This window comes from Telopea speciosissima, chromosome 7 (assembly GCF_018873765.1).
Source record: "Telopea speciosissima isolate NSW1024214 ecotype Mountain lineage chromosome 7, Tspe_v1, whole genome shotgun sequence".
NCBI lineage: Eukaryota > Viridiplantae > Streptophyta > Magnoliopsida > Proteales > Proteaceae > Telopea > Telopea speciosissima.
In genome coordinates this window covers 4,249,719-4,274,560 of record NC_057922.1, presented here as the reverse complement: position 1 = coordinate 4,274,560, position 24,842 = coordinate 4,249,719, and the positions used below count along the sequence as shown (strand labels likewise).

General features: G+C 41.8%; 3 protein-coding genes and 1 non-coding gene across 7 annotated transcripts in view; all 4 read right to left on the bottom strand.

Moving 5' to 3' along the window:
- LOC122667377 (disease resistance protein RUN1-like) overlaps positions 1–1,813 on the bottom strand; it is a 10,014-nt gene extending 8,201 nt beyond the window's left edge. Inside the window, exon 1 of the mRNA XM_043863640.1 lies at positions 1,565–1,813. Coding sequence (XP_043719575.1) covers positions 1,565–1,813 — 249 coding nt within the window. The remainder of the gene's footprint in view (positions 1–1,564) is intronic.
- Positions 1–24,842, bottom strand: part of LOC122669701 — a 27,960-nt gene extending 3,118 nt beyond the window's left edge. The window contains exons 1-3 of one of the 4 annotated variants that reach the window (XM_043866536.1): positions 24,524–24,842; positions 24,279–24,355; positions 24,099–24,154 (exon numbers count right to left, since the gene is read on the bottom strand). In XM_043866536.1, coding sequence (XP_043722471.1) covers positions 24,146–24,154; positions 24,279–24,355; positions 24,524–24,734 — 297 coding nt within the window. In that variant the 5' untranslated portion in view covers positions 24,735–24,842 and the 3' untranslated portion in view covers positions 24,099–24,145. Of the gene's footprint in view, positions 1–14,558; positions 14,669–24,098; positions 24,356–24,523 lie in introns of those variants that run through there. The other 3 variants (XR_006334069.1, XR_006334070.1, XM_043866535.1) reach the window with 3 other exon arrangements.
- LOC122667375 (disease resistance protein Roq1-like) lies at positions 1,829–3,365 on the bottom strand. Its single transcript, XM_043863638.1, has 3 exons — positions 3,109–3,365; positions 2,419–2,708; positions 1,829–2,310 (listed from the first exon to the last, which is right to left on the bottom strand). The coding sequence occupies exons 1-3, from the start codon at positions 3,363–3,365 to the stop codon at positions 1,829–1,831; spliced, it is 1,029 nt and encodes a 342-aa protein (XP_043719573.1).
- On the bottom strand, positions 23,559–23,677 carry LOC122670172. Its single transcript, XR_006334149.1, has one exon. It is a non-coding gene; the product is annotated as a U5 spliceosomal RNA (small nuclear RNA).

The following is a 24,842-nucleotide window of genomic DNA, read 5'->3' as shown; positions in this document are numbered from 1 at the left end:
AAGTTCATCCAAAGATTCTTTTAGATCACCAATGGAGTCGGGCAACTCTATGAGTGCGAAGCAATGACTGAGAAGAAGTTTTTGGAGAGAAGTCAACCTACATATACTGTCTGGGAGTTTCTCAAGAGAAATGCAGAAGTTCAAGTTCAAGTAAACGAGTTGCTGGAGCTGTCCAATGGATTCATGTAAATTAACCAACAAACCGCAACCTTCAAGATACAACCTCTCCAACCAAGGAAATCCTGAGAAGTCAGGAGACTCTAACAGATACGCACAACAACTGAGTTTAAGAACTTTCAACTGTTGAAACAGCTACATGTCAAAACAAAGACATGAATATTACATTTAATGTCCAGTAATAAATATTCAGTTATAAAATTAGAGAGAAGAAGAGTTCAAATACTACACACCTTATTTTCAATCCAGTTATTCCAAGCTAGTTTAAAATAGCCATAACTTAAGTCGAGCATAACTATTTCTTCATGATAAAAATTGGCAGGTAGTAGTACTTCCAATGGACAAAACCACCAATTCAGCCATCTTAACGTAGAAGGAAGACACTGAAAGTTCCCCTCCAAGGTTGCTCCATCATCAACTCGTAGTAATCTTAAATCAGAAATCTTCTCAAAACATTTAGTATTCAAACAAATGCGGTTTGAAAAGCTAGAGCTCAGAGCTCCAACCATTTCTTTCCCCTATAATAGAAAAACAGTTCAAGTAAATAGAAATTGATAGAAAATAAATATGTAGAAGCTGTCAAAATACTCCATACTTACTATGTTTGGTCCTAATTAAAGCACTTTATTTCAATATCTATTTATATATTAAGAACACATGCTTACTTATTAGAGTAAGAGCAGAGCAAAAAAAAATAAAAAGAAAAAAGATTCGTGTAATTAGCTCTTAGCTTAAAACCATTTATTAACTTCACAAGACCATAATAGACCTATTATGTTTGAGCTTGTTCCCAATGACTCTATTATAACCAAAAAAAAAAAAAAAAATTGAACAAATATGGGATGGAGCTAAAGCAGAAAGCTTCGACCATTTCATTCCCCTATAGTAGAAAAATAGTCAAAGTAAATAGAATTAATTTGATAGACATAATAATGCAGATGCTTTGTCAATATACACCATATTTATTGCCTTTGGTCCTAATCCACTTTAGTTTAGCATATATTTGTACAGAAAATCTTGTTGTAATCAAAGTTGGTGAAAAAAAAGTTGTAACCTAACTTTTTCTTTTTCCCCTGTAATATACCACACTTCTTTCAATGAAAATAAAATTTTGTCGTTTAACATATGTACTTGGAAAGCATGTAACGACAAAATGGTAAATTGTTTTTAAAATTTGAAAACCTCTTTTTTTCCATTGGACTAAATAACTTTTGGAAATAAAACAACGAATAATCAAAAGAAGGTTACAACTTCTCAATTACCCCTTTTGATTACAACAGATGCACCCCTATTTATATATTAGAAATCACATGCTCTGCTAGAGTAAGGGCAGGGGATTATTTTTTAAGAAAGGAAAAAAAAATAGATTCATGTAATTAGCTCTTACCTTACTACCATGTAATACCTTCATGATATTGTCACGAGGCCATAACCTGCTATGTTTACCAGGTTCCGTAGGGCTTTGGTTGTCAGCAATTCTCCTTCCCATGTCACGAATCTGATCGTGCATTGACAAGAATTTTGATTTTTTCATCAACAGACCTAAACCCGCATTCTTCTCACTAATCTTTAAAAGGTATTTTCTCTTGAGAACTTCTAAACGGTATCTCGGTTCAAAGCCACAAGCTTCCCACATGGAAATTACGATTTCTTACTCATTTTCTATACAACAACATGCAACATCAAGAAACATGGCTTTCTCAATATCATCTTGCAGATTATCATAGCTTATCTTTAATTTTGTATAGACATCATTATGAGGAACTTGTTTCAAAATCCGATGCATGCTTTTCCATACTTCTTCATCTTTTGTCATAGATAAATCAGAACCCAAAACCTCCAAGGGTAAAGGCAACCCTCCTGTCGTGTGTACTATATCAATTGAAAGTTGCATATAATCTTCAGGAGGTTGGTCCATATAAAAAGCATAAGAACTAAAGAGTTGAAGACTCTCTTTTGCATTCAATTCTTTAGGCTCGTAAACTTTTCTATTATTTTGAGGAACTCTACCAAGAATGCTTTGATCTCTAGTTGTTATAATTATCCTACTTCCAAGACCAAACCAATTGATATCACCAGCCAATGCATCTAATTGGGTATGATTGTCCACATCATCGAGGATGAGAAGAATATCTATTTTTTCAAGTCTTTCTCTTATCAATCTTGATCCTTCTTTAAGACTACATATTTTTATTTCCTCCCGAAAGATATTGTAAAGTTTCTCTTGCAAACATTAAATACCATTGGGTTGTGATGCTTTCTGTTTAATGTCATGAACAAAACAGCTCTTGCTAAAGTTTCTAAAGGTGCGGTTGTAGAAGGCTGTTGCAATGGTGGTCTTCCCAATACCACCCAAACCACATATCCCTAGAAACTGAACATCCTCAGAACTGGTATTTGATAGTAGAGATAACAAAGATTCTATACGGGATTCTAATCCAACAGGGTATTTAACATCAATCAAGGGGACCCTATTCAGTCGAATGGAAGCAGTTTCAACAACTTTCTCGATTAGCTCTGATTGATCAGCCCTGCAATTAGTTCATAGCAATTGGAAGACGGAAGTCACAAAAATTGGATGTGGAACTCAAATCAAAAAAGAAAATATCAATTAGATAAAGTTTCTCGAGGGAAGAGTATAAGCTACGACATGGATCATGTATAGATATCTTCATAAAAGAAGTAATTTCGAGGGACTGAGGAGATTTACCCATCATCTAAAACCCATCCACTCTTATCACCCACAGCTCGCAAAGCTTCCTTCCATTTCGCAGAGTTTCAGGCGCCCCCTTGCCATGTCTCTGACGTGAAATTCCAAAACTTCCAGTCTGATTCTTAACATCTGATGTCTTAACTTTGAAGAAAATGGGGAAAATAACTTAACCGTTGGTTCGGTGACATTCCACCATTTGAACGAGTTCCCGAAGGCACCATCTGCTTTCTGCGTATGTTTTACTTAAGACAGCAATGGAGAGCTTGGATCCTTTTATTGCTTCGAGGAGCTCCGGCTCAATATCTTCTCCTTTCCGCACATCTTTGTTGTCAATGAAAACATGGAATCCACGACCCCTGAGAGCCCTATAAAGGTGACCAACGAAGGTATTGCGAGTGTCTTCGCCTCTGAAGTTGATAAATACATCATAACTTGAAGAAGAAGAAGAAGAAGATCCAACCTGTTGGCGCTCCATGAAGATTAATTGAAGTAGAATTGAAGAACACTATTCGATCGCCTACGAATTAATTGGTTTATGCTGATTAAAAGGATAGGTGCATTAACGGAGAAATTGGTGGTTCAGTTTCCTACTTCTTTATACAAAGAGAGAGAGAGACCATTTACATGGTTGTAAAGGAGCTTATCCACCATCTGATTAGAATCCTCACAGCATTTAGAGTTTTAGACCATTTACAGGCATCAACTTGAAATCGTCTTCTACGACATAAGCACTCCACAAGTTAAAACCTCATTTTCATGGTCTTGGCCTCTCAACATGGCCCACCTTCATTGTGTTATGTGGATGAATGAATGATGTGGTTATTTGTACTACGGGGGATAGAGAGTGTATGCACTTTCCTATGTCGTTAGATTTTTGAAATTCTATTTTGCCATTTGGCAAAACCTTGTTTGGACTTGGCCAAAATTTAATATATGAGCATAAAACCTTGGGATTTTCCTGTTTAACAAATTTGAACAGCTTAGGAAACAATTTACATGCAGGGGGTTTCGAACCTTGAAGAAGGTATCGAAAGGGAGATAGAAGAAGAAGGAGAAGATCAGAGAGGGGAGAGGGGAGAGGGAGCAGAGCTCGAGAGCTTGCGAAGCCAGGTCTGCTTTCTCTGAAGAAATGAGCTTGCTTATATAGAGGGAGAGGTCGGCTACGGATTCCAAAATTTTATTTCAAATCCGGAACAGTAACTGCTGACGTAAGTGCTGACGTAGGGCGGCTGGTACTATTCAACACTGTTCATGGGTCCATGATGACGTCATGGATGACGTAGGGCGGCTGCACTGTTCAGTCATCGCTGAGGTTGAGGTCAGAAGAGTTATGATCAGGAAAAAGGGGCTCGCTGATGAGAGCATCAGCGGCGGCTTCCTGAGCAGCAAGTTCGGCGGCGTCAACGGCGGCCATAGTCTCGGCTGCTTCGGCGGCATCGGCAAGGAGAGTGCCAGGGATGTCGAGGACGGGAGAGAACGTCTGGAGCTGGTCGATCAGTTGGTAGGTGTCGGCAGCAACTTCATCAGGGATTTCATAATCCATCATGAACTGGGTGACGAAGATTCGTCGTCCGTCTGAGACAAGGTAACGGTAGCGAGGGCATCCGTTAGGGTAGGTGAGCAGTAAAGCTTCGTTGTGCAAAGCTATGAGAGACTGCTTGTACAGATGTTCGGCATGAATAAACAGGTTTGCAATATTCAGTGCTTCGGCTTCATCTGTAATGAGAGAGGGCTCCTGTAGTGTGTAACAGGCGGCAGGCTAAAGATGCCAGATCTGATAGGGCTGGAAGAAGCGTTCGCGTTCGAGCCAGCCAAGAGTGCTGTGGATGGTGAATTCAAGTCCACCAGAGAATCTCCAATTGGCGACGGCATGGGTGACCATTGTTCTGATCATCATGGGCAATTGGTCGAGGACGGCAGTATTGTCAGAGGAGAAGACAAGTTGGCCTACAAGTCCCCATTCAACAGCAGAGATACTCCAAGGTTCGGAGCTAGGGTAGAAGATGAGTCTGTACTGGTTGTGAGATACAGTTCTCAATATATTCTTTGGAAATTCCAGCATAAATTTTTTATAGCGCTGGTATTGTTCTTCATCACAATGACTTTTTATCATTGGGAATACTTCCCGGGGGAGGATATCTTTAGCTTTTAAATATAAGCAGATTTTGTATGTTTTATAGAAAAGAGCATCTTTAAGATGGGGTTCAATACAATCTGCAATCTGAAGAAAGCTGTTTACTTTCTCAGGGGAAGTAACATCGTCCCAATGAGTTTGTCTAATTGAGTCGAGTACAATGTGTTGAAGACTGAGCTGCTTAGTATAGAAATCACCAAGAGCTTTTGAGAAGGCGGAAAGAGCGTTGCGAAACGGTTTTTTCTGACTGGCAACCTGCGTTTTCCACAAGGTGTTTACCTGATGGTACCACTTGGTAGGTAAACCATCATGGTTAAAGAAATCAGTTGTGTTTGTCACAGACTGACCAAAAGAAGATGGAACAATTGCCGCTGATTGTTGTTTTACAATCTGGGAGTAGCTGGCAGGGGTCACGTTCCATAAATAGAAAGGATCCTGACTGTCCTGTTCTTGACTATTTCCGGGTAAGAAATAGGGACTAAAAGGTTGAGAATGAGAAGGAGAGAATTCCGCTGTTTTGGCAGGAACTCGGATGTAACTAGGCGACGACCCTTGGGTGGGTATCGCTGCTGTTACCTGGGGTTCTCGAATGAGAATACCGCCACGGGGGGTAGGGAGTAAGCCAAGAGAAGAGGCTTGTTTTTTGCCTTTGCGATGTGGTGTCGCTTTGGCTTTACCTTTGCCTTTGTCAGGAGGATGTCGGGGATTCATGGCCTGCTAAGATAATCAACCAAGAAATTGTCAGTACCTTTAACATGCACAATTTCATTTTGATATTGGTTAATCATATTAGCCCAATTAATCCGACGAGAATTAGTTTCTTTATTTTTGGTTTTCAAAAAATCTCGTACAGCTTGGTTATCTGTGCGAATAAGAAACTTCTCAGGTAAAAGATAAATTCTAAACCTTTAAATGGCATTTACAATGGCAAGAATCTCTTTCTCATAAATAAGATAGTTAATTTGAGCAGGGGTGAATTTGCCAGAATTATATCCGCAAATTTGCTCATCAGAGGGATTTTTTAGAGGTCGTGCTTTCAGGACACAGCCCCAATGTTCATTGCTAGCATCTGTTTCCAAAATTAGGAGATCACCAGCAAGAGGGAAATAAACCGAGGGACAAGATTTGGTTATCTCGGCCTGGATAGAGAGAACCGTCTGTGTGTCAGACTTGGTCCAAGTGAAGTCAACATCTTTTTTCAATTTTAATAAAAGACTTTGTTCTTTTTGAGAGAGGTCTTTTATGTAATTTCGTCCATAGATAAGAATACCCAGGAACTGTTGTAGATGCTGTTTGTCTCGTAAGACAGAGGGAAAATCCTTGATTTTGATCAAGATGTGATCCTGGAGTTGGAGTCCAGGACCCTTCGAGCACGAGATTCTATGGCCGCCGCCGACGCCGCCGAACTTGTTGCTCAGGAAGCCGCCGCTGATGCTCTCATCAACGAGCCCCTTTTTCCTGGTCATACCTCTTCTGACCTCAACCTCAGCGATGACTGAACAGTGCAGCCGCCCTACGTCACCCCTGACGTCACCTCAAACAGTGCAGCCGCCCTACGTTATCCATGACGTCATCATGGACCCATGAACAGTGTTGAATAGTACACCGCCCTACGTCGGCACTTACGTCGGCGATTCTTCGTTCGGATTTGAAATAAAATTTTGGAATCCGTAGTGACCTCTCCCTCTATATAAGCAAGCTCATTTCTTCAGAGAAAGCAGACCTCGCTCCGCAAGCTCTCGAGCTCCGCTCCCTCTCCCCTCTCTGATCTTCTCCTTCTTCTTCTATCTCCCTTTCGATACCTTCTTCAAGGATCGAACCCCCCTGCATGTAAATTGGTATCAGAGCTTTAGTACGCTCTTTTCTTTTGTAATTGCACCTGACCAAACAGGTATAGAATTTGCTAATGACCGCTAGATAGTATCGAGGATCTACCCAAGATCGTCAATCCTATCTTCCGATCTGCCAGAGTGAAAAGGCAGACTTATTGCCGACTTATTGTAAGCATATGAACATATATTGAAGCTTTGTTTTATGCATTTCTTTTCTGTTCTTATTTGAGACTATTGAGCACACAACCGAAGACTATCTGCGAAGTGATGGATCGATGAGGGTTACCCCCTTTTGAGTACTGCGAAGATCTTTTCATAGATCCGAGTTCCGGTTAGCACACACAGAGGTTGGTAATTTAGCTGTTAATTTCTTTGCTTTTATCTTGTGATTTCCACGGCCATATATTCTCTAGTGGCAGTTGATGTCCAGCGGAACACCAGGTTGAAAGAACCATACGTGTATTGGACCGTTGTCCTACCGATACCAGAGAACGGGTTTAGCCCCCAGGAAATTATCTTTTTAATTGCTTAGTTTATTCATGGCTTCTCTACCCCCTTGTTTCTGTGATGACCCGCTCATCCCTTATGATCACTGTACTCATGCACTACACGATCGCACAAGCAATAGTGGTGCTTTAAATTATTTAATAGATCTCACTTTAGAACATAATGAAAAAATGATAAAAAAATTAGATAACACCCTCACTCTCCTGTCAGATCTGGTTGCCCAACAACCAGAAACCCCTCTTGAGTTCGCTACCCGGGATACTTTTCTTGCCATCAGCACCCTTACCGAGGATACCCCGCTGAAAGACCCTCCTCCTCAGGATGATAACTATGTTTATCATAAGGAAATTATGGACCATTGGAAATTTCGGTATAAAGATTCTACAGATCTAAATGAACAATCCCGACTTCTCCAAATGATGCAACAATTCTATGTTGACAACCAACAGAGTTTTGTCGCACATAATTTTGTGCTCTTCTCAGAAGATGAAGATGAAGACGAAATTCAACACGGATCGTCTGACTCTGCTTCTGACTCCGACTCATCTGAGTCCTCTCCCAAGTCTAACCCTGACTCACCCCCTGTTTTCCACAGTACCCCAACTGTTGGAGAAACTTCTAAACGTAAGGTGGACCCCACAGACCATCTTGACACCGATGCGGATTTCCAACCCCAAACGGGTACCCGCACTTCTTTTGGTACAGACCAAGTCTTTACCACTTTTCCTGATGTCAATATCTATATGCGTAAGGATGACGATTCCGATTTCATCTTTATGGAAAATGAATCTACTTCCTCTGTTTCGACTCCTTCCCCGACTGAAATCCAACTGATTCCCTCACTTGAAAGTGACTCGGTTTCCCTTAACAATCTCCTTCGTGAAGATGTCTCTTTTGACCCTAACCTCTTCACCAAGCTTAAGTCTATTAAGCACGATGAGGTGTATAAGCTCTCCAAGCTTAACCTCTGGTCTAGGCGTTTCTTTGACCAAGCTTGTTGTAACACCACTGCTCAGTCTACAGATGACGCTACCCTTGAAATCTCCTTGTTCAATCCGGCTCAAATCCAACGATTGGTAGCCAAACATCCTAAATTGAGATACATTCACATTGGTCTCATTCAGATTGAACTCAAGGCGCTCTTTCACCAAGGCATCGACACTCCTGTCGTCATTGCCATCTGTGACAAAAGATTCCAATCCGACCCAATTAATGCTTTAATCGGTGGAATCGAGTCAAACCTCATTAACGGTTCAGTTTGGTTCAAACTGCGACCCAACTTCTTCATCTCTGTCCAAGATCCGAATCTTTGTGATTCTGTGGTTCTTAAAATTAAGACCCAATGGACTGGCATGAAAGCTGACAGTCACAACCTTGCTGTTAGTTGGAAATGTTTACATGAGTTAACCAATGTTACCTCTACTAAACTATTGCCTCTTCCGGATAAACGGTTCGTTGAACTTTTCGAACCTAGACCCTTCGAGCACGAGATCCAACCTCGATTACTCGATTGGCATGATATCCAACTCCCAAAGGAATGGATGCTTTCTGATATTCTTGACACCCCTCAAAATATCACTGCTCCTCTTCCTCCTACCTTTGAACTCCAATCTTCAGGCAACAATCTTTATTTCCGAAGACGTCCCTCTGGATCAAGTCCTTCATTAACCCAGACTGCCAGCACTCCTTCGATTAGAACTGCCCCCTCAGCAAGCTCTTCAGCTGCTTCTATTGGCTCTTCTTCTCGCTTTCCTTCTTATGTTCCTCGAAATATCCCTGGAACAAATCCACACTGGATACCTCCTTCCAGTCGAGCATTCAAAGCTCCCTTACCTTCTGATTACAGAGATACAGATTCCACTGCTGTAATCAACATCTTTTATTGTTATGTCACCCAAGACGACGATATTCTCTTCCAATCCAATCAAAATCCTAAAAACTACACTTATGTTAAAGGACATTTTGATTTTTCTGGATTCAAACCTTATGATCTCGATATCCTTCTGGATACCGGTGCTACCGAATGCATTTGTAAAACAACTGCAATTCCTGGTTATTTTTGGGAAAAAATGGAACAACCTCCTTTTATTAGTGGCATTTCTGGTCCAACAACGACCTTAGAGTACAAAGCTCATAACATCCCAATCTTCTTAGCTAACCGTTTATCCGGAAGAGGCAATAGTTTAGTAGAGGTAACATTGGTTAACTCATGTAAACATTTCCAACTAACAATGAGTTGTGATCGTCACTTTCATGCCACCATTGGGTCTTAATTTTAAGAACCACAGAATCACAAAAATTCGGATCTTGGACAGAGATGAAGAAGTTGGGTCGCAGTTTGAACCAAACTGAACCGTTGATGAGGTTTGACTCGATTCCACCGATTAAAGCATTAATTGGGTCGGATAGGAATCTTTTGTCAAAGATGGCAATGACGACAAGAGTGTCGATGCTTTGGCGAAAGAGCGCCGTGAGTTCAATCTGAATGAGACCAATGTGAATGTATCTCAATTTAGGATGTTTGGCTACCAATCGTTGGATTTGAGCCGGATTGAGCAGAGAGATTTCAAGGGTAGCGTCATCTGTAGACTGAGCAGTGGTGTTACCACAAGCTTGGTCAAAGAAACGCCTAGACCAGAGGTTAAGCTTGGAGAGCTTATACACCTCGTCGTGCTTAATAGACTTGAGCTTGGTGAAGAGGTTAGGGTCAAAAGAGACATCTTCACAAAGGAGATTGTTAAGGGAAACCGAGTCACTTTCGAGTGAGGGAATCGGTTGGATTTGAATCGGGGAAGGAGTCGAATCAGAGGAAGTAGATTCGTTTTCCATAAAGATGAAATCGGAGTCATCATCCTTACGCGTATAGATATTGACATCAGGAAAAGTGGTAAAGACTTAGTCTGTACCAAAAGAAGTGCGGGTACCCGTTTGGGGTTGGAAATCCGCATCGGTGTCAAGATGGTCTGTGGGGTCCACCTTACGTTTAGAAGTTTCTCCAACAGTTGGGGTACTGTGGAAAACAGGGGGTGAGTCAGGGTTAGACTCGGGAGAGGACTCAGATGAGTCGGAGTCAGAAGCAGAGTTAGACGATCCGTGTTGAATTTCGTCTTCATCTTCTGAGAAGAGCACAAAATTATGTGCGACAAAACTCTGTTGGTTTTCAACATAGAATTGTTGCATCATCTGGAGAAGTCGGGATTGTTCATTTAGATCTGTAAAATCTTTATACCGATCTTTCCAATGGTCCATAATTTCCTTATGATAAACATAGTTATCATCCTGAGGAGGAGGGTCTTTCGACGGGGTATCCTCGGTAAGGGTGCTGATGGCAAGAAAAGTATCCCGGGTAGGGAACTCAGGAGGGGTTTCTGGTTGTTGGGCAACCAGATCTGACAGGAGAGTGAGGGTATCATCTAATTTTTTTATCATTTTTTCATTATGTTCTAACGTGAGATCTATTAAATAATTTAAAGCACCACTATTGCTTGTGCGATCGTGTAGTGCATGAGTATAGTGATCATAAGGGATGAGCGGGTCATCACAGAAACAAGGGGGTAGAGAAGCCATGAATAAACTAAGCAATTAAAAAGATAATTTCCTGGGGCCTAAACCCGTTCTCTGGTATTGGTAGGACAACGGTCCAAAACACGTACGGTTCTTTCAACCTGGTGTTCCGCTGGACATCAACTACCACTAGAGAATATATGGCCGTGGAAATCACAAGATAAAAGCAAAGAAATTAACAGCTAAAGTACCAACCTGTGTGTGTGCTAACCGGAACTCGGATCTATGAAAAGATCTTCGCAGTACTCAAAAGGGGGTAACCCTCATCGATCTATCACTTCGCAGATAGTCTTCGGTTGTGTGCTCAATAGTCTCAAATAAGAACAGAAAAGAAATACATAAAACAAAGCTTCAATATATGTTCATATGCTTACAATAAGTCGGCAATAAGTCTGCCTCTTTCACTCTGCTGCAGATCGAAAGATAGGATTGACGATCTTGGGTAGATCCTCGATACTATCTAGCGGTCATTAGCAAATTCTATACCTGTTTGGTCAGATGCAATTACAAAAGAAAAGAGCATACTAAAGCTCTGATACCAATTTACATGCAGGGGGTTCGAACCTTGAAGAAGGTATCGAAAGGGAGATAGAAGGAGAAGGAGAAGACTAGAGAGGGGAGAGGGAGCGGAGCTCGAGAGCTTCATGGAGCGAGGTCTCGCTTTCTCTCGAAGAAATGAGCTTGCTTATATAGAGGAGAGGTCGGCTACGGATTCCAAAATTTTATTTCAAATCCGGAATGCTCGCCGATGTAAGTGCCGACGTAGGGCGGCCGGTACTATTCAACACTGCTATGGGTCCATGATGACGCCATGGATAACGTAGGGCGGCGCACTGTTTTTGAGGTGACGCCGGGGTGCGTAGGGGCGGCCGGACTGTTCGATCCATCGCCGAGGTTGAGGTCGAAGAGGTATGACCAGGAAAAAGGGGCTCGTTGATGAGAGCATCAGCGGCGGCTTCCTGAGCAGCAAGTTCGGCGGCGTCGGCGGCGGCCATAGTCTCGGCTGCTTCGACGGCATCGACAAGGAGAGTGCCAGGGATGTCGAGGACGGGAGAGAACGTCTGGAGCTGGTCGATCAGTTGGTAGGTGTCGGCAGCAACTTCATCAGGAATTTCATAATCCATCGTGAATCGGTGACGAAGATTCGTTGTCCGGAGACAAGGTAACGGGAATGAGCGAGCATCCGTTAGGTAGGTGAGCAGTAGAGCTTCATTGTGCAAAGCTATGAGAGACTGCTTGTACAGATGTTCGGCATGAATAAACAGGTTTGCAATATTCAGTGCTTCGGCTTCATTTGTAATGAGAGAGGGCTCCTGTAGTGTGTAACAGGCGGCAGGCTGAAGATGCCAGATCTGATAGGGCTGGAAGAAGCGTTCGCGTCAGCCAAGAGTGCTGTGGATGGTGAATTCAAGTCCACCAGAGAATCTCCAATTGACGACGGCATGGGTGACCATTGTTCTGATCATTATGGGCAATTGGTCGAGGACGGCAGTATTGTCAGAGGAGAAGACAAGTTGGCCTACAAGTCCCCATTCAACAGCAGAGATACTCCAAGGTTCGGAGCCAGGGTAGAAGATGAGTCTGTACTGGTTGTGAGACGATGAAACTCCTATACACCTGATCCGTAACTATACTCATATGAATTTAGGGATTCTTCCATGCATAACAAGGCCCTTCTTGGGAAATTAACTTAGAGACTCTGGAAATATCCTTTCACGTTTTGGGCCTCTTGTATGAAACAGATCTATTTTCCTCTCTCAGATTTCCTTCATGCTTCGACAGGGTCAAGACCCTCTTGTGGTTGGAGAAATGTGTTGAAGGGAAGGAAGGTTCTTCTTGGAGGCTTACTTTGGATCGTGGGAGATGGCTCAAATATAAATATTTGGACGGACAACTGAATCCCTTCTTCTCCAAATTTTAGAATCCAATTTTCAAGTTGGAATGATCAAAGAGTGTCTCTAGTCTAGGAGTTGATTGATGAACCTAATAGAACCTGGAAGATGGACTTGATCAACCAAAAAGCTATGAGAGAAATTTCCAAGTTGGAAGGAATAATCTCACCTTCAATGGAAAGATATGGTCTCCCCTTAGAAATCTTCCAAAAAGCTTAGAGAAATTTCCATGAATTTGTTGATGCTAGCTCTGCTACTTATCCACCTCAAAGGTTTTCCCCACCGCCCTCATCGCAATCAGCCTGAATTCCCCCTCTTCCACAGGTGTTTAAGATGAATGTGGACGCAGCTCTGCAGATAGATAAGGGTGGTGGTATTGGTCTGATCCTCAGAGACTCAAATAGGACCCCCTCGTTGGCCGTTTCACAACCTTTGAGCTTTCTTACTCCCCTACAAGGAGAGGCACTGGCGGTTAGAGCAGGGCTCTTGGAAACCATCTCGGAGGGCATCGATAATATTGTGCTGGAGTCAAATTGCAAAGAGTTAATCTCTTTGATCTCCCTGAATTAATCTTCAGCCCATCTAGAAATCTTTAGTGCCCTTCAAGATATCAGGGACTTATCGACTTACTTTAGGGACTATTCCTTCCACCACGTTACGAGGGAGAATAACAAGGTGGCTAACTCCCTAGCCCAGAGGGTGATATCCTTAGCGTGTAAGACATCTTGGCCCATTTCCACTTCTTGGCTGTCTGAAGTTTGTAGCTCTGACACCTTGCGTTCACATGTTAATGATAAGCTTGCTTTCTACCCCAAAAAACAAAAAAAAACTATACAAAAGAAATATTTAACATAGTCATCTCAACTAATAACAAAATCCTGCTCAATTTTGTTCTTAGAAGCATCTCTATTCTTTCAATGTAGTTTTTGTTTTGGGTGAAGGTTCTTTGAGTCGGTGGTGGAGGTCCTACTAGTACTCTTTCTCTCTCTCTCTCTCTATCTCTATCTCTCTCTCTATCTCTTTCCTCCTCACATGAAATGACCTCTCTTTCTCCATATATACAAAACTATTTGATCATTCTTCATTGGTGCACTTGCTCAGATAACCATCTCTCTTTATATTTTTTTTAATTTTTTATAAAAAAAATACTCTTTCCATGTGGTTGTTGATCTCACATAATTATATTTATATTGATGATTTCTCAAGATGAGCATCATTAGAAAGGGTCATATAGGTAGCTGCCCTTGAGTACCACTAGGGTGATATAAACACATTTTTTATTTTAAGGGAAAATCTTCTTCTAATCAAAGTGGTGAACTAAGAAATTGTAACTTTATTTTTTTTCCCCTTTTTAAGATAAAACATTTTTTTTTCAATAGGATAAGTCATTTCACATAATTATTATATTAAATAACTTTGAATTTTTTTAACCAGTTCTGTCCCTGTTTCTATGTTTTAAAACCCTGATTGAGATTCAAAAAGTTTCAGCCATTTGTTCTTGATATCTATACCAGCAATCCATTGGCCACCAATTGGATAGACTGCAACTCATAATCCGGCCACTGGTTAGCTCACTTATGATTTATACAAACAAGCAATAGCAAGAAGAAAATGTAGACAGAAGAAATGAACTAAAGCTTAATGATGTAACCATTCTGGATCATCCAGTCCAAAACCCCAATGGTTGTTCACGTTCTTTAATGTCCAATAGGCCCATTCATTTACAAAACAAAAAAAAAAATAGGCCCATCCGAATGTTGCACGGCCATACACCTCTAATTGAGCTTTTGCAAACCTCTGATAGTCCTCTTTTGATGCTCCTTTCACTTGCAACTCAGCTACCCATCCTCTCAATTCCCTGCCTGGTACACTCCAGTTCCTCTTATAGGGGGTAAAAATGATGACCTTACCCTCTGCCTGAACACACTGCCCAAGTGGGGTCCATCCCTCTTTTATTAGAGGCACTAGAGAATTATACCGGACAGAGAACCTGAGAAGATACTTTTCCTCCCCATAAATACTAACATATAGACTGCAATTACTTGGGTTTGTAGGGATATGTATTGTGAAAATATTGAGTGACCCATTTATCTTAAATTTTTTCTTGCATCATATCCTTTCTTGTAGCCAATGGGATTTATGGGAGTAATATTTTGTGGAAACAAGTTGATTGCAATGTAAGGTTGTCAACTGGTCAGTTTGATTCGATTTTGGTTGGGCTGAATCAATTTTGGTTTGAAAATAAGTCAACCCAAAATCAAACTGTCAAGGAAGTTTCGGTTTCCATCGTTTCATAATCGGTCTATTATTTGGCTTAGTCCGGTCCAATTTTTATTAGGGTTACAACCCAACCGATCCTTCATTAAAGATTTCGATTTGTAAGTAGGTCAATCCAAAATCAAACTATCAAGGAAGTTTCGGTTTCCATCGGTTTACTATTGGGTTTAGTCCGGTCCTTCATAATCTGTCACCTATTTTATTAATGTATACATTTTACGAAATTTACCCAAGGAAGGACTTCTACTCATTCCAGATTGGAATCAGAAGATTTTGGGTAAATTATCACAAATTACATACAGGGGGTTCGATCCTTGGAGAAGGTATCGAAAGGGAGATAGAAGAAGAAGGAGAAGATCAGAGAGGGGGGAGAGAAGCTATGTTGCGGGGCTGTCTGTCGGAGCTCTATTTTTCTTGAACAAATGAGCTCATTATATAGAGAGAGGTCGAGGTCGGATTCTAAAATTTTTATTTCAAATCCGAATAGTGACTGCTGACGTCAGTGCTGACGTAGGGCGGCTGGTACTATTCAACACTGTTCAGGGGTCCATGGTGTCGTAGGTACACGTAGGGCGGCACGTACTGTAGCATGCGTCATGGATGATGTCATGGATGATGTCAGTCATCGCTGAGGCTGATGTCAGAGCCGTGATCGGGAAAAGAGGGACCACCAATAAGGGCATCGGCGGTGGCTTCCTGAGCAGCAAGATCGGCGGCTTCGGCTGCGGCCATGGTTTCAACTGCTTCGGCAACATCGGCAAGGAGAGTGCCAGGGATGTCGAGGACGGGAGAGAAAGTCTGGAGCTGGTCGATCAGTTGGAAGGTGTCGGCAGCAACTTCATCAGGGATCGCATAATCCATCATGAACTGGGTGACGAAGAGACGTCGTCCGTCGGAGACAATGTAACGGTAACGAGGACAACCGTTAGGGTGAGTGAGGCGCAGAGCTTCGTTGTGCAAAGCTATGAGAGATTGCTTGTACAGATCTTCAGCATGAATATGCAGGTTAGCAATGTTCAGTGCTTCGGCTTCATCTGTAATGAGAGAAGGTTCCTGTATGGTGTAACAGGCGGCAGGCTAAAGATGCCAGATTTGATAGGGCTGGAAGAAGCGTTCGCGTTCACGCCAGCCAAGGATGCTGTGGATGGTGAATTCAAGTCCACCAGAGAATCTCCAATTGGCAATTGCATGGGCGATCATAGTTCTGATCATCATGGGCAATTGGTCGAGGACGGCAGTATTGTCACTTGAGAAGACAAGTTGGCCTACAAGTCCCCATTCAACAAAGAGATACTCCAAGGTTCAAGCCTGGTAGAAGATGAGTCTCAGATCTTGGTTGTGAGATATAGTTCTAATAATATTTTTAGGGAATTCCAACAAGAAACTTTTATAGCGCTGGTATTGTTCTTCATCACAATGACGTTGTATCATTGGGAATATTTCTCGGGGGAGGATATCTTTAGCTTTTAAATATAAGCAGATTTTGTATGTTTTATGGAAGAGAGCATCTTTTAAATGATCTTCAATACAATCTGCAATCTGAAGAAAGCTTTGCACTTTCTCAGGGGAAGTAACATCGTCCCAATCAGTTTGTCTAATTGAATCGAGTACAATAGACTGAAGGCTAAGCTGCTTGGAATAGAAGGTGCCAAGAGCTTTTCAGAAGGCGGTAAGAGCAGTACGAAACAGTTTTTTCTGACCGGCAACCTGCGTCTTCCACAAGGTGTTTATCTGATGGTACCATTTGGTAGGTATTCCATCATGATGAAAGAAATCAGTTGTGTTTGTCACAGGCTGACCAAAAGAAGATGGAGCAATTGCCGCTGGTAGTTGTTGTACTACCTGGGAGTAGTCTGGCAGGGGTCATGTTCCATAAATAGAAAGGATCCTGACTGTCCTGTTCTTGACTATTTCCGGGGAAGAAATAGGGACTAAAAGGTTGAGAATGAGAGGGATAGAATTCCGCTGTTGTGGCAGGAACTTGAGAGTAACGAGGAGTCGACCCTTGGGTAGGTATCGCTGCTGTTACCTGGGGTTCTCGAATGAGAATACCGCCATGGGGGGTAGGGAGTAAGCCAAGAGAAGAGGCTTTTTTGCCTTTGCGATGTGGTGTCGCTTTGGCTTTACCTTTGCCTTTGTCGGGAGGATGCCGAGGATTCATGGTCTGCTAAGATAATCAGCCAAGAAATTGTCAGTACCTTTTACATGCACAATTTCATATTGATATTGATTAATTAAATTAGCCCAATTAATCCGTCGAGAATTAGTTTCTTTATTTTTGGTTTTTAAAAAATCTCGTACAGCTTGGTTATCAGTACGAATCAGAAACTTCTCAAGTAGAAGATAAATTCTAAACCGTTGAATGGCATTTACAATGGCAAGAATCTCTTTCTCATAAATAAGATAATTAATTTGAGCAGGGTTGAATTTGCCAGAATTATATCCGCAAATTTGCTCGTCAGAGGGGTTTTTTAGGGGTCGTGCTTTCAAAACACATCCCCAATGTTCATTGCTAGCATCTGTTTCCAGAATGAGGAGATCGCCAGCAAGAGGGAAATAAACCGAGGGACAAGAGTTAGTAATCTCGGCTTGTATAGAGAGAACCGTCTGTGTGTCAAACTTGGTCCAGGTGAAGTCAACATCTTTTTTTAATTTTAATAAAAGAGTTTGTTCCTTTTGAGAAAGGTCTTTTATATAATTGCGTCCATAGTTAAGAATACCAAGGAACTGTTGTAGATGCTGTTTATCACGTAAGACAGAAGGAAAATCCTTAATTTTAATAAGGATATGATCTTGGAGTTGGAGTCCATGATCAGTTAAGATGAGGCCTAAAAATTCGATTCGAGTTTGTTCGAGTTCGATTTTCTTAGGGGAAAGAATTATTCCATGTTTGAGGAATAAGTTACCGATGATACGAAGGTGTTTTGTATGTTCAGCAGGAGAAGTAGAGAAGACAAGAATGTCATCAATATACGCCACACAAAAAGAAAGGTCACCAAAGATGGAATCAATCCAACGTTGGAAAATTTGAGGGGCAGTACATAATCCAAAGGGCATAACCGTCCATTGGTAATGACGATTAAAAGGAGTGGAGAAAGCTGTGAGAGGTTTGGATTCCTCAGTAAGCTTGATTTGCCAGAAGCCATATTTTAAGTCAAATTTACTGTAAATCGAGGCCTGTTTGGCACGGTGGATAAGAATATCCTTTCGAGGGATGAAGTATCCGTCAAAAAGAATGTTTTGGTTTAAACGTTTGTAGTTTATAACCATTCGGGCTTTGTCACGTTTTATTTCCGCATGATTGCGAACCATAAAAGCAAGGCAGGAGTGAGGACTTGTTGAGGGTTCAATAAGTCGGAGGGCCAATAATTCGGGAATTTGTTTGTCAAATTCTTCTATATCGACTTTGAGGTAGAGGATTGGTTTGACTCGGATGATTTTATGGGGAGCATCGAGTCGGATAGAGCACCATCGAGGGCTTTTATCCCACCAAAGAAGAGGTTTATCACTGAAATTAGGAGCCAGAAGGTCAAGGAGCCAATGGGTAATGGCGAGTTTGACTGTGTTTGGTCAGATTTCGGTTGGAGCAAGCCGTTCAGGGGTGAAAGCTGAATCACAAAGGGATTTGTGTGAAGTTAGGAGAGGAAGAGTAACATCACCAGTAGGATGGCGAAGTTGAATAGAGGAAGAATGCAAGATGAAGGGCAAATACTTGTGAAGAAAGTTTGTGCCAATGATGAAGTCACCATGCATATTAGGAAAACAAGTGATTTTTGGGATTAAAAATTCCTTCTTGTTGAAGAAGATTGGGATGTTTAGAGCTTTGTACTCTAAGGTCGTAGTTGGACCTGAAACGCCACTGATAAAGGTTGGCTGTTCCATTTTCTCCCAAAAGTAACCAGGAATTGCAGTTGTCTTACAAATGCAACCGGTAGCATCGGTATCCATAAGGATATCGAGGTCATAAGGTTTGAATCCAGGAGAATCAAAATGTCCTTTAACATAGGTGTAGTTTTTAGGATTTTGATTGGATTGGAAAAGAATATCATCGTCAGTAGTGACATAACGATGAAAGATGTTTATGACAGCAGTAGAGTCTGTGTCACGAGAAAAATCAGATGGTAAGGGACTTTTGAAAAGTCTACCAGAAGGAGGTATCCAATTAGGGTTTGTTCCAGGGAGATTTCGTGGAACATAAGAATTGGAAAAGCGAGACGAAGAGCCAATAGAAGCGGCAGATGAGCTTGAGGTGGCTGTTCGAAGCGAAGGGGTGCTGACAGTCTGAGACAAAGAAGGACTAGGACCAGAGGGTCGTCTTCTGAAATATAGGTTGTTACCTGAAGATTGTATTTCAAAAGTAGGAGGTGGAGGAGCAGTATTGATATTTTGAGGGGTATCTAAAATATCAGAAAGCATCCATTCACGGGGAAGTTGGATATCGTGCCAATTGAGCAAACGAGGCTGAATCTCGTGTTCAAAAGGTCGAGGTTCGAAAAGTTCGACGAACCATTTATCCGGAAGAGGCAAAAGTTTAGTAGAGGTAACATTCGTTAACTCATGTAAACATTTCCAACTAACAGCAAGGTTATGGCTGTCAGCCTTCATGCCAGTCCATTGGGTCTTAATTTTAAGAACTACAGAATCACAAAGATTCGGATCTTGGACAGAGAGAAAGAAGTTGGGTCGAAGTTTGAACCAAACTGAACCATGGATGAGGTTTGACTCGATTCCACCGATTAAAGCATTTATCGGTTCGGTTAAGAATCTTTTGTCAAAGATGGCAATGATTACAGGAGTGTCAATGCCTTGGCGAAAGAGCGTCGTGAGTTCAATCTGTATGAGACCAATGTGAATGTATCTCAAACGAGGATGTTTGGCTGTTAATCGTTGGATTTGAGCCGGAATGAACAAGGAGATTTCAAGGGTAGCGTCGTCGGTAGACTGAGCAGTGGTGTTGCCACAAGCTTGGTCAAAGAAACGCCTGGTCCAGAGATTAAGCTTGGATAGCTTATAAACCTCATCGTGCTTAATAGACTTAAGCTTGGTGAAGAGATTAGGGTCAAAAGAGATATCTTCGCGAAGAAGATTGTTAAGGGAAACCGAGTCACTTTCGGGTGAGGGAATCGGTTGGATTTCAATCGGAGGAGTCGAATTGGATTTGTCTTCCATAAAGATGAAATCGGAGTCGTCTTCAGAATCGGAATAGTCCGATGCCGAGAAGAGTTCATAGAGAAGTTCAATGGGGTCTGAGACTTCCGAAAAGAAAAGAATCTCGTAGTTGTATTCGTCGAGGTAACGAATCATCTTACGGGCATTCTTGGATTTGTTTGGGCATTCGTTTGCAAAATGGCCCTTTTCATTACAAAGGTAGCAGGTACATTGAGATTTGTCCTTTTTACCAGTGTAAGGAGTACGTTTGCGAACAAAACGTTTGTTGGTAAACCGTTTGTTCTTTGAAGAAGAAAAGTCCTTAGAAGGGAAGTCTTTGGGATGGAATTTTTTCCAATGATACCGTTTTTTCTTCTGAGAAAAAGGAAATGTATGTGAAGACTTGGACTTGGGTTTAGAGAACTGAGATGGTTTAGAACCAAACTCAAATTCATTGTTAAGAAGATCTTTGCATAAGCCAGGGGAGACTTTATGCTTTAGCTGTTTAGCCACGCGTGCTTTTAAACAGTGATCAAGGATGTGACGAAACACGAAATTAATTCGGTTTCCAAGAGTATCAACGCTTTTGGATTCGTTGATGAATTGGGGATGTCGTGTGACATAATTCATCCCAAGGAGGAGGTAACTTCGGGAAGAATTGTTCTTTCCAATAATCAGATTTGGAACTATCTAAAAATTGGAAGAGAGACATATATTTTTTAGAAAAAGCTTCAAATTCGGTTAAATTATTAAGCTTAATCTTGGTGAGGTTGAAACTGACATCTTCTGCAAGCTTGTCAAGATGATGATAACCATAAAATTCGGATTTTATGATTTTAGTAAATTCAACCAAAATTTTCTCAAAGTTAGAGACATATGTGAGGAGGGTAGTTTTGGTAACTTCACCTTCTTCGGTTTGGTCAAATTTTTTGATGAATTGCGAGACATCACCTTGCAGGGATCCACAAAGATATTCCAGAAATTGTTCTACTTTCCATGTGGCTTTGCTGTTGGTAATCAACAGGGAAAAGGTTTGTGCACATTCCGTAATGGCTTTGTCATAGTCTTTAATGGCAATATTGGTGAGGTCCAAATAAGTGCCATAGGAGGCTAAACCATATTTGTGAAGGTCGTCTTTTCGAGCATAGAAACCTTCGGAAGGGTTTGCTGTAAGGACAGCGTCACAAAAAGAAAGTCGAGAACTGGTTTGAGGGTGGAAATCCTCATCGGTTTCAAGATGGTCTTGGAGGTCCACCTTACGTTTAGAAGATTCGCCAACAGTTGGGGTACTGTGGAGAATATGAGGCGAGTATGAGAGGGACTCGGGAGAAGACTCGGAGTCAGAAGCAGATTCAGACGATTCGTTTTGAATTTCGTCGTCGTCTGAGAAAAGCACAAAATTATGTGCGACAAAACACCTTCCCGACAATTGGGCTAATTTAATTAATCAATATCAATATTAAATTGTGCATGTAAAAGGTACTGACAATTTCTTGGCTGATTATCTTAACAGACCATGAATCCTCGGCATCCTCCCGACAAAGGCAAAGGTAAAGCCAAAGCGACACCACATCGCAAAGGCAAAAAAACCTCTTCTCTTGGCTTACTCCCTACCCCCCATGGCGGTATTCTCATTCGAGAACCCCAGGTAACAGCAGCGATACCTACCCAAGGGTCGACTCCTCATTACACTCGAGTTCCTGCCACAACAGCGGAATTCTATCCCTCTCATTCTCAACCTTTTAGTCCCTATTTCTTCCCCGGAAATAATCAAGAACAGGACAGTCAGGATCCTTTCTATTTATGGAACATGACCCCCCGCTACTCCCGGGTAGTACAACAACTACCAGGCAATTGCTCCATCTTCTTTTGGTCATCGGACAAACACAATCGATTTCTTTCATCATGATGGAATACCTACCAAATGGTACCATCGATAAACACCTTGTGGAAGACGCAGTTGCAGGTCGAAAAAACTGTTTATCGCTCTTACGCTTTCGAAAAGCTCTTGCACCTTCTATTCCAAGCGGCTTAGCCTTCGATCTATTGTACTCGATTCAATTAGACAAACTGATTGGGACGATGTTACTTCCCCGAGAAAGTACAAAGCTTTCTTGATTGCGATTGTATTGAAGATCATTTAAAAGATGCTTTCTTCCATAAAACATACAAAATCTGCTTATATTTAAAAGCTAAAGATATCCTCCCCCGAGAAATATTCCCAATGATACGTCATTGTGATGAAGAACAATACCAGCGCTATAAAAATTTCTTGCTGGAATTCCCTAAAAATATTATGAGAACTGTATCTCACAACCAAGATGACTCATCTTCTACCCAGGCTCGAACCTCGGAGTATCTCTGCTGTTGAATGGGGACTTGTAGGCCAACTTGTCTTCTCAGTGACAATCTGCCGTCCTCGACCAATTGCCCATGATGACCAGAACTATGATCGCCCATGCGATGCGCTAATTGGAGATTCTCCGTGGACTTGAATTCACCATCCACAAGCACTTGGCCAGCGTGAACGCCAACGCTTCTTCCAGCCCTATCAAATCCGGCATCTTGACTGCCTCCTGTTACACCATACAGAACCTTCTCTCATTACAGATGAAGCCAAGCACGAACATTGCTAACTCGCATATTCATGCAAGATCTCGTACAAGCAATCTCTCATAGCTTTGCACAACGAAGCTGCGCTCACTCACCCTAACGGTTGTCCTCGTTACCGTTACATTGTCTCCGACGGACGACGTCTCTTAATGCACCCGATTCACGATGGATTATGCGATCCCTGATGAAGTTGCTGCCGACACCTTCCAACTGATCGACCAGCTCCAGACTTTCTCTCCCGTCCTCGACATCCCTGGCACTCTCCTTGCCGATGTTGCCGAAGCAGTTGAAACCATGGCCGCCGCCGAAGCCTCCGAACTCGCTGCTCAGGAAGCCGCCGTCGATGCCCTTATTGGTGGTCCCTCTTTTCCCGATCAAGGCTCTGACATCAGCCTCAGCGATGACTGACATCATCCATGACGCATGCTACAGTACGCGCCGCCCTACGTCAGCACTGACGTCAGCAGTCACTATTCGGATTTGAAATAAAAATTTTAGAATCCGACCTCGACCTCTCTCTATATAATGAGCTCATTTGTTCAAGAAAAAGAGAGCTTCGACAGACAGCCCCGCAACACAGCTTCTCTCCCCCCTCTCTGATCTTCTCCTTCTTCTTCTATCTCCCTTTCGATACCTTCTCCAAGGATCGAACCCCCTGTATGTAAGTGAAATTAACAATGTTTTAACTAGAGAATTTTAGGGTTTCCTCAATAGAAAGAAACCCTTCAAAAATTGGCGTATGCCACTTTAATGTGGCGAGCACACAGTATTCTTTAGTAAAAGGCGAAAGAATAGTTCGCTTTGTGCTCACCACGAGGTTGCATGATTTCTACTTTAGGTGGGACTCAGTTTATATAGGAACTTCTACCTTTGTAATATCCGGTCAAACTCGATATGAGATTAAACCGAAAAAAAACAAACTATGTAACCTCACCACGACACCGCATCAATTTCAGTTCATGTCTTCAGCTACAAAGTCTACTACCACCACCACTGATTTAGGCAGAGCAGCTAACCCAGATAAAGTCTTAAAGAGGAAAATCCAAATCTTCTTAATAATTTTGTTTTTTTTTTTATGAGAAATAGAACGCTACCCGCCGTGCGCCTTATGTGGCTCCCACACCAACAGTAATTTTGTGCTGTGCCACCCTCATATTTCAACTAGGACTGATAAGTTCATTCCAAAGTCTATTGAGGTTCAAAAGGTTTCAGTCATTTTTGTTATTGATATCTATACCATCAATCCATTGGGCACCAGTTAGATGGACTGCAACTCATAATCCATTGGTTAGCTCACCTGTACAAACAAGCAATAGCAAGAACAAAATGAAGATAGAAGACATGAACTAAAGCTTGATGTAACATCCACTCCAAACTCCAGTGGTTGTTCACATTCTCTAATGTCCTATGGGCCCATACACCTCTAATTGAGCTTTTGCAAATCTCTGATAATCCTCTTTTGATGTTCCTTCCACTTGCATCTCAGCAACCCATTCCCCTGTTTATTTCATCACCATCAATACTAACATATAGAAACTGCAATTGCTTGCGTTACCCACTTATAATAAATACTTTCTGAGCATCATATCCTCTCTTGTAGCTAACGAGAGTAATATTTTGAGGAACCAAAATGGTTGGAGAGTTTAAATGAGTAGTATGTACTTACCAACAAATGTTAGGTGACCATTTGGAGTGGCGATGGAGCTCAGTTGAGCTGATGCGTTGGTATAGACCAGGTCAATATTTTGTTGCACACTCATGTTATTGAATATATCAGAGAAGAGGTTGTAACAATGGAGGTCAATGACAGAACCTCTGAGGTCACTGACTAGAGGGAGGAGCTCCTTTGGATAAGGTGGACCCAAGCGGTTGGACATCACCCAATAGACCCTCCATGAGTGCCTCCTTATGGCATTGTGTAACCAGCTTTGTACCACTTGTTCAGACTTGCTACTGATACACCTGGTGAGAGAGGGTCATTGTTC

What these genes read in the sequence shown, in the direction of transcription:
- LOC122667375 (XM_043863638.1), bottom strand. Translation starts at nt 3,365, where the DNA reads ATGGAGCGCCAACAGGTTGGATCTTCTTCTTCTTCTTCTTCAAGTTAT. An exon ending in ACATACGCAGAAAGCAGATG is followed by an intron (nt 2,709 to 3,108) that starts GTGCCTTCGGGA and finishes AACTAATTGCAG; the next exon opens with GGCTGATCAATCAGAGCTAA. An exon ending in GAAAGCATCACAACCCAATG is followed by an intron (nt 2,311 to 2,418) that starts GTATTTAATGTT and finishes TTGAAAAAATAG; the next exon opens with ATATTCTTCTCATCCTCGAT.